The 20,735-nt window shown below is 43.9% G+C and overlaps 1 protein-coding gene across 1 annotated transcript in view; it reads right to left on the bottom strand.

Annotated features, from left to right (window-relative positions):
- kif6 (kinesin family member 6) overlaps positions 1 to 20,735 on the bottom strand; it is a 664,853-nt gene that overhangs the window by 523,195 nt on the left and 120,923 nt on the right. The window contains exon 6 of the mRNA XM_078542714.1: positions 6,388 to 6,517. Within this exon, the coding sequence (XP_078398840.1) occupies positions 6,388 to 6,517 (130 nt within the window). The remainder of the gene's footprint in view (positions 1 to 6,387; positions 6,518 to 20,735) is intronic.

The raw sequence follows: 20,735 nt of genomic DNA, 5'->3' as shown, positions 1-20,735 counted from the left end.
GCTGAGGTTTGGGAATAAATTACTCAGCTGCACTGCCATATAAACTACAAACAAAAACCGGAAAACAAAAACATGCAGATGCTAGAAATCAAATCAAAAACAGAAACCATAAGGTCAGGCAGCATCTGGGGAGATAAGAGGCAAGTAGCTGTTTCAGGTGCGGAAGCTTGATCAGAATTGGAAGAAATTACAGATAAACAGCATTTAAAAAAGGAACTGAACAAGGTAATGTAGTGCATCACTCAAACACACACACGTAAAGCAATAGCGTGACTTGTAAAGTGCTTCAGAGTAAATCAAGATAGTTAAATAGTAGAAGTGATATTAGTGATATTAGAGACAACCGGAGGCATAATTAGAGAAACTGTTCAAATAAGTTTGAGATCCAAAAATTGTTAAAAAAAAGATGAGGTTGTGGGGGGCGGGGTGGGGGGCGGTGGTGGGGGGGGAGTGATTTAAGCAGAAACAAAGCACAAAAATGTGGCAAAGCAGACCTGGCCACCTTGCCACTCAAGCACCAATCCTTACACCCTACAAGAAATGGGGACCCAACCAACCCACACTGGCAGTACTGCCTGTCAAAGGGGAATTGGGAACAATAGTTAAAGATCTGAACCTACTGCAGTAACTATTAAAACCTGAGGGCTGCAAAGTGCCTAATAGAAAGACAAAATGCTATTCCTTGATCTTATGTTGATAGGGAGACAGTAGAAATTACTTATTCAAATGCAAATTAGATTGATTTCTTTCAGTAAACCATGGACCTGGAGTGGGGCATCTCACATGTGCCCCATTGGTTACACTTCTTCCCTCACCCTTTAGTTCAAGAACTTTTTGCCCCGTGAATTGCTGGAAGTGAGAGATGATAAGGTGCGGTGAGGGCAAGACAGCCTTGGTGAATGACAGGATATTAACCACTGAAAATTAAGGATTGAGAAATAAACAACAGAGAAGGAGGAAAATTAGAGGCAAATCAAGCACAGAATGAGAATTAACATGGGAAAGAAAGATTGGATTGAGAGAGATTAAAAAAAGGATAACATAGGAACAGGAGAAGGCCATTCAGCCCATTGAGCCTGCTCCACATTCAATACGATCATTGCTGATCGAACACCTCAATGCCTTTTACCCACACTATCCCCAGAACCCTTTATGTTATTGTTAATCAGAAATCTATCAACCTCTACCTTAAATGTACGTAGTATGACGGAGCTTCCACGGCCCTCTGGGTAGAGAATTCCAAAGATTCACATGAGTAAAGAAATTTCTCCTCATCTCCGTCCTGAGTAGCTATTTTGAAATTGTGTCCCCTGATTCTAGACTCCACAACCAGGGAAACATCTACCCTGTCTATTCATTTAAGTATTTTGTAGGTGTCAATGAGATCACCCCTCATTCTTCAAAACTCTAGAGAATACAGGCCCAGTTTCCCCAATCTCTCTTCACAAGACAGTCCCACCATCCCCTGAACAAATCTGGTGAACCTTTGTTGCGCCCCCTCTGTGACAATAATGTCCTTTCTGAGGTAAGGGGACCAAAACTGCACACAGTACTCCAGGTGCAGTATAACCAAGCTTCTATACAACTAAAGCAAGACTTCACTACTCCTGTACTCAAATCCTCTTGAGATAAAGGCTAACATTCCATTAGCCTTCCTAATTGCCTGCTGCACCTGTATGTTAGCTTTCAGTGACTTATGGACAAGGGCACCCAGGTCCCTTTGTATATCTACACTTTCTAATTTCCTACCATTTAGGGAACAAGCTGCACATCTGTTCCTTCTACCAAAGTGGATAACCTCACATTTTTCCACATTATATTCCATCTGCCATGTTCTTGCCCACTCACTATGTCTGTCCAGATCCTCCTGTAGCTGCTTTATATCTTCCTCATAACACACATTCCCACCTAGCTTTGCATCATCCATGAACTTGGCAATATTACATTGGGTCCCCACATCCAAATCATTGAAATAAATTGTGAACAGCTGGGGCCCAAGTACTGATCCTTGCTGTGCCCCACTAGTCACAGCCTGCCAACACGAGAATGACCCGTTTATTCCTACTCTCTGTTTTCTGCCTGTTAGCCAATCCTTAATCCATGCCAGTGTATTGCTTCCTATCGCATGTGCTTTTATTTTGTTAATCAACCTCCTGTGGGGGATATTATCAAAAGCCTTCTGAAAATCCAAGTATACTAAGTCCATCAGCTCTCCTTTACTAATTTTGTTAGTAACATCCTCAAAAAACTCCAACAAGTTTGTCAAACATGATTTTCCATTCACAAATCCATGCTGACTATGCCCAATCAAATCATGATTATCCAAGTATCCATTTATCGCATCCTTTATAACAGATTCTAGCATTTTCCCTACTATTGTTGAAAGGCTAACAGGTCTGTAGTTCCCTATTTTCTCTCTCCTTCCCTTCTTAAATAGTGGGGTGACATTTGCTACCTTCTAATCTTCAGGAACCATTCCAGAATCTATAGAATTTTGGAAAATGATCACCAATGCATCCACTACCTCTATAGCAACCTCCTTCAACACTCTGGGATGCAGAATATCAAGTCCTGGGGACTTATCAACTTTCAGTCCCATTAATTTCTCCAATACAACCCTCTTACTTATACTAATTTCTTTCAACTCCTCATTCTCGCTAGCCCCTTGAATCTCTAAATCTGGAAGATTTCCTATATCTTCCTCAGTGAAAACAGACAAAAAGTAATCATTTGACTTCTTTGCCATTTCTCTATTCCCCATTATGAATTCTCCTGACTCTGCCGGTAACGGACCCAAATTTGTCTTAGCCAAACGCTTACGCTTTACATGCCTATAGGGACTTTTACAGTCCGTTTTTATGTTTTTTGCTAGATTGCATTCATATTCTATTCTCCCTTTTTTTGCCAGTTTCTTGGTCATCCTTTGCCGAATTCCAAAAACCTTCCAATCCTCAGGTTTATTACTACTTCTGGCAATTTTATAAGCCTTTTCTTTTAATCTTATAAATCCTCAACTTCCTTTGTCAACGATGGTTGACTGACTTTTTTGGGTTTTTGCACCTTGAAGGAATGTAAGCTATGCAATAGTTCTTTGAAGACTATCCATTGCATATGTACAATCATACCTTTTAATGTATTTTCCCAATCCACCTCAGTCAATTTGTCCCTCATGCCTTCATAATTTCCTTTATTCAACTTTCACACCCTTGCTTCAGAGTGAACTATCTCACTTTCAGACATAATGTAAAATTCTATAATATTGTGGTCACTCATCCCTAAAGGTTCTTTTACAATAAAGTTATTAATTAGCCCTTTCTCATTACATAATAAGAGATCTAAAATAGCGTGTCCTCTAGTCGGCTCCTCAACATATTGCTTTAGAAAACCATCCCTAGCGCAGGCCAGAGATAAGGAAGAAAAAGGAAAAAAAAATTAAATTTAAAATTCTCTAAAAAAAACAATTTACCACCTACAGGATTAGAGTCCACAGTTTAAATTGCTCCCTTCCTGGACCGAAGAGGCTAACTGGCTTTCCAACAACTTAAATCTCTCCACCAAAAAGGTACATACGCTGTTTAATTACTAGCTCTAACTTTCTGCAGCCAGTTTAATTGGCAACTAATGTGAAAATCTAGCAACTTCACAAAGCTCACAGGATGGTTGAGGGCCAGCTGCCGTTTTCACACAGCTAACAGCAATTAACGGCAAACTATCTAGCAATCTGTGGCAACTCATAGGGTCTCTTTTCCTCACATTAATAATGGTGAGTGCCATTACACTCGCTGTTATTTTGACAGCTAAATGCAGACCAATATGTTGTGACATAAAGGACACTGTTTTAAGGTGATTGGAAAAAGAAGCAACGGCAACATGAAGAAAAACGTTTTTACATTGTGAGCGGTTAGAATCTGAAATACACTGAGTGTGCTGGAGGCAGATTGAATCAAGGCCTTCAAAACAAAATTGGATAATAATCTGCAGAGAAAAATTTGGAGGGCTATGGGGAAAAGGTGAAGGTGTGAAAGTAGGCAAGTTGCACTTGGAGAGAGTCAACACAGACATGACAGGCTGAATAATCTCTTCCTGTGCTGTAACTATTCTACAATTCTATGTCCTATATGGGATACAACAAATAGTAAGCATCACATGCTCAGAAAGAACAAGTGACTTTGGACCTATGGATCCCAAAGCTTTCCACTACAGAGGGTTTTCTTCACCTTATACTGGGTTTGTTGTAGACTATCTAAAAGACATTTTTCATCTGGCAATTCCTCCGTTCCTAAGTTCAAAGAGAGAGGTTAGAATTAGGGTGGGACCAAAGATTTAAGTGGGAAATCATAGGGAGCTCAGGCCATATTTTCAAAGTGGTCACATAATCGGATTTTAGTCTACCCTATGTAAAGAAGGCTGCACCGTGATCAGGAGATGTAGTATACTGTGTTGGAGGTTACTATTCATTTGTTATTTTTCTAATTCAGACAAAGTATGCACACCTGAAATATCAACTTGTATGTTCTCTCCACAGAACCTGTCAAACTGCTCAGTATTTCCAGCATCTTCTATTTCTGCCACAGAAGGCATGTGGCTAAGGGATGAAAAGGAAATTATGAAAATAAGGGAGTTCCAGGAAAAGGGAGAGAAAGGTATCAATAGATTCATTTGGTTCAAACATGGACAAAAGAGCTGAAATCCCGAGGTGAGAATGACTGCCCTTGATATCATGGCCGCATTTGACAGAATGCGGCATCAAGGAGCCCTAGCAAAACTGGAGTCAATGGGAATCAGGGGGAAAACTATCCACTGGTCAGAGTCATACCTAGCACAAAGGAAGATGGTTGTGGTTGTTGGAGGTCAGTCATCTCAGCTCCAGGATATCATTCCAGGAGTTCCTCAGGGTAGTGTCCTCGGCCCAGCCACCTTCAGCTGCTTTATCAATGACCTTACATCATAAGGTCAGAAGTGGGGATGTTCACTGGTGTTTGCAAAATGTTCAGCACAATCCACGACTCCTCAGATACTGAAGCAGTCCATGTCTAAACTCAGCAAGACCTGGACAATATCCAGGCTTGGGCTAACAAGTGACATTCGCGCCACAAAAGTGCCAGGCAGTGACTATCTCCAACAAGTCAGAATCTAACCATTACTCCTTGACGTTCAATGGCATTACCATCACTGAATTCCCCACTATCAACATCTGGGTGTTACCATTAACCAGAAACTGAACTGGACTAGCCATATAAATACTGTGGCTACAAGAGCAGGTCAGAGGCTAGGAATCGTGCGATGAGTAACTCACCTCCTGACTCCCCAAAGCCTGTCCATCATCTACAAGGCACAAGTCAGGAGTGTGATGGAATACTCCCCACTTGCCTGGATGATTGCAGCTCCCACAACACTCAAGAAGTTTGACACCATCCCAGGACAAAGCAGCCCACTTGATTGGCACCCCATCCACAAACATTCAATCCCTCCACCGCTGTCGCACAGTAGCAGCAGTGTGTACCATATACATGCTGCACTGCAGGAATTCACCAAGGCTCCTGAGACAGCACCTTCCAAACCCACAACCACTACCATCTCAAAGGACAAAGGCAGCAGACAAATGGGAACCACCTGCAAGTTCCCCTCCAAGCTACACACCATCCTGACTTGGAAATACATTGCCGTTCCTTCACTGCTCAATATCCTGGAACTCCTTCCCTGACAGTAATGCGGATGTACCCACATCACTTGGACTGCAGCCGTTCAAAAAGGCAGTTCACTACCATCTTCTCAAGTGTAATTAGGGATGGGCAATAAATGCTGGCCTAGCTAGCAAAGCCCACATTCCCTGAATGAATTTTTTTTTTAAACTGGCTAGCCCCACGGTTTGAAGGTTTCAAACATTACTTTCTCCGTCAAACAACCAACCAATTTTCAACATTCCAGATATTATGCTTCTTTCCTCATTCAACTATACTCTGAATAAAGTAGTCAAGGCTGAACTACTTGCTTGTTTTTAATCTTCTAAGTTTCAGCCTCTGCTCCCACTCTATGGTTAGAGTTTGCGATTACATCAGAAGCTTTTTATGGTTCAATTTATCAACACCTCATAAAATCATGATTACCTATCAAAAAGAAGGGGCAAGGCCAGAGTGCAAGATAAGTGCTGCTGCTGAAATGAGCAGTGGCAGAAATTAGGAAGCAGTAAACAAAGATAGATATGCAGGTGGACGGCTATTTGGCTTACCTTCATTCATTCACCCAAAAAAAGCCTATAGTCCTTCTAACAAAGCGTACCATAGTTTCTCCACTGCCCTTACTTGTGATCCATTCCTACGTGTTGATCATTCTTGCCGTGAGAAACTCTCTGAAGTGTCACTGAACTTGGGTTTTAAGAGTACCTACCTCTGCAATCATTCGGTTCGTATCTCCCAGGAAAAGTAGGTTGAGGGATTCTTCCTCATTGTTCGCCTGGTGAAGGGAGAGATTCCTAAGGTGAATGTGCTGGTCAGTATCTTCCATGATGGTCACCTTACTAATGGAAGGAAATAAATACTATCAAAAACAAAGCACTATGTACACTTCATATTAGAAACTGAAAGTTCTAAGCTGCAGTAAACAATGGGGTGACCAAAAAATTGCACGCCAACAATCATTCTTAAAAATGTGCCTTTCAAAAAAAAATCAGACTCTTATCATTGAACCCGCTTGCACCAATAAGAGAGCTGGTCGAATATTATAGTTAAAGCAAAAGAGAAAGACGCTAACATTTCCACTGTAATCTTTGAGCAGCTTTCCAACAAAGGGTCTCAGGCCAAAATTAACCCTATGGGATGCTGACTGGGCTGCTGCATATTTTCTACACTTTCTGCTGTTATATCAGATTTCCAAATTCAGAGCTGGCTTTTCAAGTTGTACAATATTTGAAATGCCCATTTTTTTTAAACAGTAGTTTTGTACCACTGCATTAAGTTCTACAAATGCAAAAACTGACAGCGATTAAGAATTTTTATTTAAAAAACAGGTCCACAATTGGTGGTCTATGAAGAAGCAATCCAACTGACACCAATTTAAACAAAACACACAATGATCATCATTGAAATGAAAACTGAACAAAGGAATCCAGTAATGGTGCTTTAAAAAAAGGAATGTAGTCTTGCAACGGATAATTACTTACTATTTCCAGCCATTTCTAAATTGAATGGTTAAATCTCAGGAACTGGAAGCCAGGAAACTCAGGCTGGGGCCCTGGGAAACTAACTGAGCAATTCATTTAAAAAAAAAATGTTCAAAAATGCTTACAAACTTTCTAGTTCCATGTAGTTACAAGTATTACAATGGATTATCAATTCATGACAGTGAGGGTGCTAGGCTGCAAAGCCAGAATTATTCCTGGTCATCTCAACTCCAGGACATCACTGCTGGAGTTCCTCAGGTAGTGTCCTCAGCCTAACCATCTTCAGCTGTTTCATCAGTGACCTTCTTGAATGACCTTCTTCCATCATAAGGTCAGAAGTGGGGATGTTCACTGATAATTGCACAATGTTCAGTACCATTCGCAACTCCTCAGATACTGAAGCAGTCCATGTCTAAATGCAGCAAGGCCTGGACAACATCCAGGCTTGGGCTGACAAGTGGCAAGTAACATTCGCGCCACACAAGTGTCAGGCAATGACCATCTCCAACAAGAGAGAATCCAGCCATCATCCCTTGATGTTCAATGGCATCACCATCACTGATTCCCCCACCATCAACATCCTGGGGGTTACCATTGACCAGAAACTGAACTGGACTAGCCATATCAGTATTGTGGCTATAACAGCAGGTCAGAGGCTAGGAATCCTGCGACGAGTAACCCACCTCTTGACTCCCCAAAGCCTGTCCACCATCAACAAGGCACAAGTCAGGAGTGTGATGGAATACTCCCCACTTCCCTGGATGAGTGCAGCTCCCACAACACTCAAGAAGCTTGACATTGTCCAAGACAAAGCAGCCGCTTGACTGGCACCACATCCACAAACATTCACTCCCTCCACCACTGACGCACAGTAGCAGCAGTGTGTACCATCTACAAGATGCACTGTAGGAATTCACCATGGCTCCTTAGACAGCACCTTCCGAACCCCAACCAGTACCATCTAGAAGGACAAGGGCAGCAGATAAATGGAAACACCACCACCTGGAAGTTCCCCTCCAAGCCACTCACCACCCTGACTTGGAAATATATCAACATTCCTTCACTGTCGCTGAGTCAAAATCCTGGAACTCCCTTCCTAACAGCACTGTGGGTGTACCTACATTTGGACTGCAGCGGTTCAAGAGGGCAGCTCACTTGTCAAGGGCAACTAGGGATGGGCAATAAATGCTGGCCCAGCCAGTGAAGCCCACATCCCGTGAATGAATTTTCTAAAAAGCTGAAAGCGTTGCATTTCACTGAGGCAGCAGGGGTCTGATCAAGGTTAAGCAGAGTGCTGGAGCTCTTTTCTTCTGCAAGGTTGCCCATGTCTAGGGATTTGAACGCATACCCTAGGTTGACGATTCAGTGCAGTACTGAGGGAGTGCTGCACTGTCGGAGGCTCCCATCCTCTGCGTCAAATATTAAATCAAGGCCTCACCTGTACTCTCAGGCGTGAAAGATTCCGTGACGCTATTTGAAATAGTGCAAGTGAGCTCTCCTGGTCAATATTTATCCTTTCACCAACGCCTAAAATAATTCATTTTGGCTTCCGTTGCAGCTTGTGGGATCTTGTTGGGTGCAGATTATCTGTCATCTGTACTTAAACAGCTCTGAAATGCTTTGAGACAACGAGAGATTTGAAGGGTATTATATAAATGCAGGTTGTTTCTTCTTTTTACCTATAAAACCAAGCTGTGTTTTTTTTTTGTGATTTCATTTACATGCATACATATTGTCAAGAAATGATACTTAAGTTTATTAAGTTTCACGCCTTATTTCTAGTATATCCTTATTTTAGGATATCCTTCAAAGTAGTATATCCTTGGAATATTGGCAAAACAAAAAGATTTTATTGATTAACACCTCTTCTTGGCAAGTGTCTCCTCAACGCATTTCACAACACTCAGTGTTTGAAAGTTGGTGAGTTCGCACCTCACTCCAGGACCCCAGAACAGCACCTATGTTGACACTTAAGTGTGATTCTGAGTGAGTGCTGCTGCACTTCAGCTAAGTTCCTGCCAGCCTCTTTTGGCAATTCAGTTCGACATACTGAATCCCATGGGACTCTCTGAAGAAGAGCAGAGATTTTTTCTAATGTCCTGGTCAGCATTACTTCCTCAACCAACACTACCAAAGACAGAACAATCGGTCATCTGTGATTCAGCTGATAGCACTCTCACCTCTGAATCACAAGGTTCTAGATTCAAATCCCGGTTCAGGGTTTGAGCAGAAAAATCCAGGCTGACACTCCAGTGCAGAATTGAAGGAGTGTTGCATTGTCAGCGGTGCTGACCTTTGGATGAGATGTTAAACCAAGGCCCTGCTCAGGTGGATGTAAAAGATCCCATGGCACTATTTTGAAAGAACAGAGGAGTTCTCCCTGGTGTCTTAGCCAATATTTATCCCTCAATCAACATCATAAAAACAGATTATCTGGTCATTATCACATTGTTGCTTGTGGGAGTTTGCTATGCACAAAGTGCTGCATTTCCCACACTTGACTTCAGTTCAAAAGTATTTAATTGGCTTTAAAGCACTTCGAGATGTCTGGTGGTCATGAAAAGTGCAATATAAATGCAAATTTTTCTTTCTTTACTTTCATTGATCTCATTTGCATATTATGGATCTTTGCTCAGTGCTCAGTGCAAATCAGCTCATGTGTTATCCACTTAAGTGACTACTTTTCAAAGTAAAGTGTTGGATATGAAGGGCTTTAGCATAGCCTGAAATATGTGATAAGATGTTATATAAATGTGTTACGAAAGTATAATAATTTTCATTAAATTTTTCTGGTTTATTGTAAAGTAGGCTTATGGGTGTGAGTATAGTTCGGTCTGTCTGTGTGATTTAATTACATTTGAAGTCAAGTAGACTGAAAGTTTGGAATTATCAAAAGAAGAAAGTTGCAGAAGTGTGCTCGAAATGCTAATGGATGCCGACTTAGCCTGTAAGGTGTGAAAGGAATTTGCGTTTTTTGATAAGTGAAGGGATTTTTAAGATTTCAAAGGGATGTTAGTCTGTTTACAACTAGCCAGATAAGCAAAGCTAAGGAGGGTGTTTATTTTTCCCAAAGGTTACTAACAATATTGGAAATATGGAAGTTTTTATATTATGAGATAGGTACCATTCCAAAGATGTAGGGAACAATAGAATTTACATATTAATGAGAGAGAAACATATATAAAGGATAATGAAAGGCTATGTGAGGAGAGGGCCATGTAAAATCTATCAGGAGTGTGTGAAACAGCCTTCAAGAAGCCTCCAGCCATTTGTGCATAAATCTGTTATGTCCAGTAACTGAAGTTGGAGAAAGCCATTTGGAATTCCACTGTAAATGAGTACTGTGTTAACTTGCTGGTTTTGTTTTCAATCTAAAATCTATTTTGGACTGTTACTTAAAGGGGGTATGTAACTGGGAGTTGGGTTAATTCGGAGTTTTAGCAGTTGTTATAGTATTAAGTAATATGGGTTGGGATATTGCGACAATCAGCAATGGTCATCATCAGACTTTTAATTCCAGGTTTTTTATTAAATTCAAGTTTCGCCATCTGCCATGGTGGGATTCAAACCTGTGTCCCCAAATCATTACTCTGGGTCTCTGGAATACTAGTCCAGAATACTAGAAAACCAGTTCCAGGATTTTGACCCAGCGACAGTGAAGGAACGGTGATATATTTCCAAGTCAGGATGGTTAGTGACTTGGAGGGGAACTTTCAGGTGGTGGTGTTCCCATTGTCCCACTATGCCACCGCCTCCCTGGCATTCACTAGTGCAAAAAAAGTTAAGGGAGGTATGTCTAATAGTTGTTCAAATTTATGCATGAGTTGGAGTTAATAAGTATTGAAAGACTAGTTCCATTGATCAGTGTCCATTACAAGGGAATGGAAAAGTAGCACAAGATATGTTAAGAAAAAGATTTGAAGTTTTTTTTTCAAACATTGATTATTGAAACGTTGAATATGTTACCACAAGTGGCAATTGAACCTAACTCAATCATAACATTCGAGAGAGAATTAGGAAAGCACCTGGAGAAGAAATATAAAGGATGTAAAGAAAATATATTTTTCCCCAGAGAGAGAGCATGGAAATGGGATTAATGTGAATGGCTTCTGTTAAATAAAAATCTAGTGAGGGTTTCCTATTTATCTTTTTTAACTAGGGAATTTAGAATTGGGGTGAGTAGAAGATAAATTGAAATAATAAGTATATAAGGACAAGCAAGACGAGAGGCATTAATTTTTTTCAAAGAAAATAATTAATTAATTAGTTAATTAAACCACAATAAAGACAGTTGGGCAGATGATGGGTTGCGACTGCAGTATGTAAGAACTGGTATACGCCAGCATGATCCACAGCAAACACCACTGTAGTAAGTGCCTTTTTTGATTCATTCATGGGAACTGGGCTTTGCTGGCTGGGCCAGCATTTATTGCCCATCCCTAGTTGCTCTTGACAAGGTGGTGGTGAGCTGCCCTCTTGAACCGCTGCAGTCCATGTGGTGTAGGTACACCTACAGTGCTGTTAGGAAGAGAGTTCCAGGATTTTGACCCAGCAACAGTGAAGGAACGGTGATATATTTCCAAGACGGGTGGGGGGTGAGTGACTTGGAGGGGAACTTCCAGGTGGTGGTGTTCCCATCTATCTACAGCCCTCATCCTTCTAGATGGTAGTGGTCATGGGTTTGGAAGGTGCTGTCAAAAGAGTCTTGGTGAATTCCTTCAGTGCATCTCGTAGATGGTACACACCGCTGTTACTGTGCGTCAGTGGTGGAGGGAGTGAATGTTTGTGGATGTGGTGCCAGTCAAGCAGCTGCTTTGTCCTGCACGATGTCAAGCTTCTTGAGTGTTGTGGGAGCTGCACTCATCCAGGGAAGTGGGGAGTAATCCATCACACTCCTGACTTGTGCCTTGTTGATGGTGGACAGGCTTTGGGGAGTCAGGAGGTGGGTTACTCATCACACAATTCCTAGCCTCTGACCTGTTCTTGCAGCTACAGTAGTTATATGGCCAGTCCAGTTCAGTTTCTGGTCAATGGAAACCCCAGGATGTTGATGGTGGGGGATTCAGCGATGGTAATGCCATTGAATGTCAAGGGGCGATGGTTAGATTCTCTCTTGTTGGAGATGATCATTGCCTGACACTTGTGTGTCATGAATGTTACTTGCCACTTATTAGCCCAAGCTTGGATGTTGTCCAGGTCTTGCTGCATTTGGACATGGACTGCTTCAGTATCTGAGGAGCTGCGAATGGTGCTGAACATCATGCATCATCAGTGAACACCCCCACTTCTGACCTTATGATGGAAGAAGGTCATTCATGAAGCAGCTGAAGATGGCTGGGACGAGGGCACTACCCTGAGGGACTCCTGCGGTGATGTCCTGGAGCTGAGATGACTGACCTCCAACAACCACAACAATCTCCCTTTGTGCTAGGTATGACTCCAACCAGTGGAGAGTTTTCCCACTGATTCCCATTTTGCTAGGGCTCCTTGATGCCACACTCGGTCAAATGCTGCCTTGATGTCAAAGGCAATCATTCTCACCTCACCTCGGGAGTTCAGCTCTTTTATCCATGTTTGAATCAAGGCTGTAGTGAGGTCAGGAGCTGAGTGGCCCTGGCGGAACCCAAACTGGGCGTTAGTGAGCAGGTTATTGCTAAGCAAGTGCCACTTGATAGCATTGTTGATCACCCCTTCCATTACTTTACTGATGATGGAGAGTAGAGTGATGGGGCGGTAATTGGCCGGGCTGGATTTGTCTTGCTTTTTGTGTCCAGGACATAGCTGGGCAATTTTCCACATAGCCAAGTAGATGCCAGCATTGTAGCTGTACTGGAACAGCTTGGCTAGGGACGCGGCAAGTGTGGTACAGAAAGCCATTTAAGTGGCGGGGTGAATACATAAGAATGTGACGGTAGTAAAGGTCAGTATAGTCAGTGGGATAGGAACAGTTCGCTGTAGCTGATGGGAGTATAATTTGGCAGATACAGTGTAATGTGGAAAGTTGTGAACTTGTCCACTTTGACAGGAAGAACAGAAAAGTGGTATATTACTTAAATGGAGTGAGACTGCAGAACTCTACAGAACAGAGGGCTCCAGATGTCCTGGTACAAGAATCAAAAAAAAAATGGTATACAGTTGTAGCAAGTGATTTGGAAGGCAAATGGAATGTTGGCATTTATTGCAAGGGGAATGGAATATATAAGTAGGAATGTTTTGCTGTAGTTGGACAGGGCATTGGTGAGACCACAGCATCTGGAGTTCTGTGTACAGTTTTGGTCTCCTTACTTAACAAAGGATATAATTGCATTAGAAGTTCAGAGAAGGTTCACTCGACTGATTCCTGGGATGAAGGGGTTATCTTTTGAGGAAAGGTTACATAGACACATAGAAAATAGGAGCAGGAGTAGGCCATTCGGCCCTTCGAGCCTGCTCCACCATTCATCATGATCATGGCCTATCATCCAACTCAATAGACCGCTCCCGCTTTCTCCCCATATCCTTTGATCCATTTTGCCCCCAAAAGCTATATCTAACTCCTTCTTGAAAACATACAATCTTTTGGCCTCAACTACTTTCTGTGGTAGCGAATTCCACAGGCTCACCACTCTCTGGGTGAAGAAATTTCTCCTCATCTCAGTCCTAAATGGTCTACCCCATACCCTCAGACTGTGACCCCTGGATCTGGGCTCCCCCACCATTGGGAACATCCTTCCTGCATCTACCTTGTCTAGTCCTGTTAGAATTTTATAGGTTTCTATGAGAGCCCCCCTCATTTTTCTGAACTCCAACGAATATAATCCGAACCGACTCAATCTCTTCTCATATGTCAGTCCCACCATCCCAGGAATCAGTCTGGTAAACCTTCACTGCATGCCCTATATAGCAAGAACAGCCTTTCTCAGATGAGGAGACCAAAACTGCACACACTATTCCAGGTGTGGTCTCACCAAGGCCCTGTATAATTGTAGCAAGACATCCCTGCTCCTGTACTCGAATCCTCTGGCTATGAAGGCCAGCATACCATTTGCCTTCTTTACCACCTGCTGCACCTGCATGCTTACCTTCAGCGACTGGTGTACGAGGACGCCCAGATCTTGTTGCACATTCCCCTCTCTCAATTTATGGCCATTCAGATAATAATCTGACTTCCTGTTTTGCTACCAAAGTGGATAGCCTCACATTTATCCACATTATACTGCATCTGCCATGAGCTTGCCCACTCACTCAGCTTGTCCAAATCACACTGAAGCATCTCTGCATTCTCCTCACAGCTCACCCTCCCACCCAGCTTTGTGTCATCTGCAAATTTGCAGATATTACATTTAGTTCCCTTATCTAAATCATTAATATATATTGTGAATAGCTGGGGTCCCAGGACCGATCCCTGAGGTACCCTACTAGTCACTGCCTGCCATGTGGAAAAAGACCCATTTATTCCTACTCTTTATTTCCTATCTGCCAACCAGTTTTAAGAACATAAGAACATAAGAACTAGGAGCAGGAGTAGGTAATTCATCCCCTCGAGCCTGCCCCGCCATTCAATACGACCATGGCTGATCTCATTTCGGCCTCAAATCCAATTTCCCGCCCTCTCCCCATAACCTTACAACCTTTCTATCCATCACAATACACTACCCCCAATCCCATGCGCCTTAATTTTACACGCCAGTCTTTTATGTGGGACTTTGTCGAAAGCCTTCTGAAAGTCCAAATAAGCCACATCCACTGGCTCCCCCTCATCAACTCTACTAGTTAAATCCTCGAAAAATTCCAGTAGATTTGTCAAGCATGATTTCCCTTTCGTAAATCCACGCTGACTCTGTCCGATTCTGCCACTGTTTTCCAAGTGCTCATCTATTAAATCTTTTATAATGGACTCTAGAATTTTCCCCACTACCAACGTCAGGCTGACTGGTCTATAATTCCCTGTTTTCTCTCCCTTTTTAAATAGTGGGGTTAGCTACCCTCCAATCTGTAGGAACTGTTCCAGAGTCTATAGAATCTCGGAAGATGACCACCAATGCATCCACTATTTCTAGCGCCACTTCCTTAAGTACTCTGGATGTAGATTATCAGGCCCTGGGGATTTATCGGACTTCAGTCCCATCAATTTCCTCAACACCATTTCCCTACTAATACTGATTTCTTTCAGTTCCTCCCTCTCACTAAACCCTGTGTTCCCCAACATTTCTAGTATGTTATTTGTGTCCTCCTTTGTGATGACAGAACCAAAGTATGTATTTAGTTGGTCAGCCAATTCTTTGTTCCCCATTATAAATTCCCGTTTCTGACTGTAAGGGACCTACATTTGTCTTCACCAATCTTTGTCTCTTCACGTACCGATAGAAGCTTATACAGTCAGTTTTTCTGTTCCTCGTAAGTTTATCTCGTACTCTATTTTCTCCTTCTTAATCAATCCCTTGGTCCTTTGCTGAATTCTAAAGTGCTCCCAATCCTCAGGTCTGTTGTTTTTTCTGGCCAATTTGTACGCCTCTTCCTTGGATCTAATACTATCTCTAATTTCCCTTGTAAGCCATAGTTTGGCCACCTTTGCTGCTTTACTTTTGCACCAGACAGGAATAAACAATTGTTGCAGTTCACTCATGCGCTCTTTGAATGTTTGCCTTTGCCTATCCACTGTCATCCTTTTAAGTAAAGGGATGGACAGGTTGGGCCTATACCCATTAGGGTTTAGAAGAATAAGAGGTGATCAGGTTGAAAAATCTAAAATTCTGAGGGGACTTCAGGGTGGATGCTGTTTCCCCTTGTGAAGGAATCTAGAACTAGGGGACACGGTTGAAAAATTAGGAGTCACTGATTTAAGACTCAGATAAGGAGGATTTTTTTCCTCCTCAAAGGGTCATTAGTCTGTAGAGTTCTCTTCCTCAGAGAGCAATGGAGGCTGAGTCATTGAATATACTCAAGGCTGAGTTAAATAGATTTTTGATCAGCAAGGGAGTCAAGGGTAATGGGGAGCAGTCCAGGAAGGTGGAGCTGAGGCCACAAGCAGATCAGCCATGATCTTATTGAATGACGGAGCAGGTTCAAGAGGCCGAATGGCCTACTCCTGCTCCTAATTGTTTTGTCCGGTTTGAAGCTAATACCAGTGCAGGCAAAATGAACAGCAGTATGGCATTCTTCCATGTTTGAATTTTGGATTCTATAGTATACCTCCTAGGAGCCTTTCAATATTAGCAGAGTAAGATTATTCTCAAGTGTCTTCCTGAGCACTTTATTCATACACACACATGTAGTTTGCAAAATATTAGCAACACATGGGTGTTACACAATTTCTAGTGGCCTTTTTACTGCTATGAGTATTTTTATGTGATCATTACTTTTAATGTGCTGTAATCTTGTAGATTGCTGAAGATACAGATGCTGTGCAATTTGTACTCTACATGTGATCTTGCCACTTGATTGGTTTAGTTGCTTTCGGTTTCAAATCATTTAACAGCAATTCATTCAAGTAGAGTCAACTGTGCACCACACAGGAAATTAGACTACTTAGCACCAATTTTCAAATTGATATGTGAACAGCGCATCTCTCTCTAAAGACCACTAACTGCAAGTTTATATTCACTAATACTTTCCAATTTAGCTGAAACCATTTCACTGTAAATTATCCATGTGGAACCTTCATTACAGTTTCTTCTAAATAAATTCTTTTCACTTGAAAAAATAGACCAGTTTATACTCAACAGCAAATTTTGATTTTGTTTTTCTCTTTCATGGTGCGTATTTCCCATCTGGCATTACACGTGGATGGTTTGGAGCCTGGAGAATGTCACTGATGTTTAACTGCTAAGATGCAGCTGCATTTTAACCTGACCTGTTTCTTTAAGGACACTGCTCAAGTACTCCTTTATAGGGAAGTGGAGTGATTAGGCAAATCTTAGGATAATTAGAGGCTCATACTCAAAAGGCATTTCTGTAGATTGGCAGCTACTTGGAACGCCTTGGCTCTTGTCTTTGAGCAGTGAATAGTATAGATCTTGCTGCAACAAAGATATCAGTAGTATACTTTAGATATCGCCATTTTACGATCCTTGGCCAGACCTCAGAAGAAGGGGGAAGTCTGGTTTGGGACCAATAAAGTTTTGTTTAAAGTAGTTAACAGTTGAGATTCAGGGCACCTGCTTTTGTAATAAAGCCATGGATTTTGAACAAACAAAACCAAAATTTATTCTTTGAAGAAGAGTCATATGGTTCAAGGCGTTGGCTCTGTTTCTCTCTGCACAGATGCTGCCGGACCTGCTGAGTTTTTCCAGCATTTTCTGTTTTTATTTCAAAATTTGCTATGCAAGTTTAGAAAGAAAAAAGATTTTACAATATGTATCTCAGACTCTTATCATTCAGGGTAAATATGAGGTACATGTGAATTAACAGACAAACTGTGGTCGAACACACCACACTGCAGAGTAAATGACAGATGCAACCAAGACAGAGTCCATAGATTTATCAAGAAATTACACACAAGGTAGTCCCACAGTGAGTCAACCAATCTCACTGAAACTTCAGGCAGGATTTTGAGATCGTCAGGCAGGCGTGGTGGGTGGGACCGGGAGCAGGTGGAAAACGGTCCATCGCCCGCGATCAGGCCCCAACCGCGATTTCATGCTGGCAGGCCAATTAAAGCACACCCAGCATGAAATGTAGCTCCTTCCCTGGAAGGCTGCCATGGAAGGACATGTATACAGCATTCCCAATGGAGTCGCGTGCAGCTGGAAACAGCAGGCGGGAGGGCAGGTTGGGTGAGCACTCAGCCCCCTGCTTTTTTAATGAGTGCCTCGCCGTCCTCCTGGAGGAGGTGGATGCCAAGAAGGACACCCTTGTCTCCAAGGTTGGGAGAAGGCCACCACACCTCACCAAGAGGACATGGGAGGAGAAGGCAGCAATGGTGAGCAGCCATGACGTGATGCGGCGCACATGGGTGCAGTGCCTGAAGCGCTTCAATGACCTGCTGTGCTTGGGAAGGGTGAGTACTGTGTTGGCATGGGTCAATGAGCAGAAGTGTTAAGGTTTGATCGTCCCCCCCCATGGACCTCAGGGATGCTAGGGCCTGAGTGCCAACTGTTAATGACGCCGGAGCTGGCCAAGGGGGTGACCCATGGCTGCTTGGGCTGAGTGCCTTGAGGCTCAAGGGCCATGACTCAGATGTGTCCTGCAAGGTGTTCCTCAGGTGGGGCGGCCAGGCTGCAATGGCGCTGCAGGTAGAAAGTGGACGAATCAATGTTCCTCTGTTGTTTCAGGAGAAGGCAAGCCATGACCAGGCAGAGAGGGCACGTGCAGCCGGAGGGCAGCTCAACCTCCTGCTGCTCAGCAGGTTCGAGCAAAACACCCTGGAGCTCGAGAGCCGGCACGCTCCCTGTGCAACTGGCATGGAGAGGTGGGGGTGTCATACGAAGGTAAGAGTGCAGTGCACAGAGGTGAGACTTTCAGCTTGTGCAGCTATTCTAGTGTAGTCTCTTCATTGATGTGAGCTTCAACCCTGGACTCCCCATTGATCATTGAAAGACGATGGCACTGTGAATCAGATCTCCAAGGTCTCACCAGGGTAACAGGCATGCACAGTGACAGTGTGATGACTTTAACTAATGACACGTTCTTGTTCTCCCTTTTAGGTTCGCCAGCAGGCATTCACTCTGGGCCCCGGAGGGCCACCTCTGACGCCAGAGGACCACCAATCTTCTGCTGCACCCGCATCACACCCGCTCTTTGAACCAGACACCAGTGCAGATACCAGTCCCTCGGTGGGCGTTAGATCACCGGCTTGTATCTCGATGCACATTGGTGAGGGCACAGCACACTCACTTGAGGTGCAGGCAGGGAGAGACTGCCCAGGGCGTCGGCAGTCAGTGGACTGCTGGGGACCAGGACGATGCTCAGTCAAAGGCAGATGATGAGCCTCTGGAGTCGTCCATTAGGCAGCAGATGCTGGATGTCCAGCGAGATGTGCGGAAGGATCTGGCGGAGATCCATGAGGGTATGCATGCCATGGTCTCTGTTGTGGATGAGTCCATGCGAAGCAACAGCATTGCGTTGACCCTCATGGACAAGCGCACTGCCTCCTCCATTGAGAGAGTGGTGACTCTCATGGAGAGCAGCTCCAGGAACAGAATCAGAGGTTCCTGGGGTTGTGTTCGGACCTGCAAACCCTCACAGAGGCACTGACCTCAGGTGGTCAGTGTCAGTGTGGGAGATGGATGAGACAAACAGTATCCCAGCTAGGTTCCCATCCATCAATGGTGAGCAGGGGGGTTCAGAGCGACCTCATGTTGGTGCACAAGTTGCTTGTCATCTCTGCAGTCTCCTCTTAGGGAGCTCTGGATGATGGCAGCAGCTCCTCCACCTTTCTGCCAATGACCGTCACATCTGATGAGGCTGCGATGACTGGGAAAATGCCAGCCATGGCACTGGCAGCTCCCTCCCAGACGGGGCCAGCACAGGCACCACTGGCCAGTGGATGACTGCCAAGGTCATCAAGGCCAATAAGACAGCAGGATCAGCAGGCCACGAAGGCACCCGGCTGACCCGCTGGCACCTTGATGGCCACATGTGTGTAGTCAATGGCACCCTGGACGCGGGGGAACCCAGCAATCACTGCAAAGCCTCTGGCTCGCTCAGACTGGCTGGCCTCATCTGTACGGTAAAGAATAAAGGTCAGTACCCACCCGAACAGAGCTTCTGTCACTAGCTTGACGCAACTGTGGATAGCAGATTGGGACACTCCACACAGATCCCCCACTGACCACTGGAAAGAGCTGGTGGCATAGAAGTTGAGGGTCACTGTGGCCTTCAAAGCCACTGACATGGGGTGCTCATCCACACAGTCAGAGTTGATCTCAGGCCAAATCATCTGGAAAATGGAGGTCACACTCTCCTTTGAGAGGTGGAGGCTCCTTCGGCATCGTGCCTCAGACATATTGAGGTAACTGCATCGTTGCCTGTAAACCCTGGCAGCAGGATAGTAACATCTTCTGCGGCCCCTTCCACCTTGGACTACCGGCTTGCCCTGCGCCTCTCCTCCCCAAGTCCCTCCCCTGGAAGCTGCACAGGGACACGTGGCCTCCTCTTCCTTCTGCTCCTCTTTTCCTCCTCAGAGGAGGTGCCCCCAGCGGAAATCAGAATCCTCATTACCAGGGTAAGGGAAGGTTGTCTGAGACCTGGAACGGTCCCCAAGGTCTGAATGCTCCGAGGGCCTTGCAGACGGCAATGGGTCCTGAAATGAAGCCTGTAAATGCTAAGAATGAAGCTCTGAAGAGAAATGAGGCTGCCAAGTACCAATAAGCAACCAGCAGCAAACTATCTCCAAAACTCCTCACTGGCAATGCTGCTGACCCTTTTTATCCCGCCCTTGGATGAGGTTTTTGAAAACGTTGGCTAGCCACCTGCCTGTTTTGCCTGAGCGACAAGCTTGAAATCACACTGGCAAGGAAAAATCGCATTCATTTGAACTCTTAAGGGCCTTAAGTGGCCACTTAATTAATGGCGAGTGCCCGGCGAGCAAAATATTGCACGAGTGCATGATGACGTCGGGACGCTCGCCCAACGTCATCACACACTATTTTACTCC

This window comes from Cetorhinus maximus, chromosome 5 (assembly GCF_964194155.1).
Source record: "Cetorhinus maximus chromosome 5, sCetMax3.hap1.1, whole genome shotgun sequence".
Taxonomy (NCBI): Eukaryota; Metazoa; Chordata; class Chondrichthyes; order Lamniformes; family Cetorhinidae; genus Cetorhinus; species Cetorhinus maximus.
This window is presented reverse-complemented; position numbering and strand designations above follow the sequence as displayed.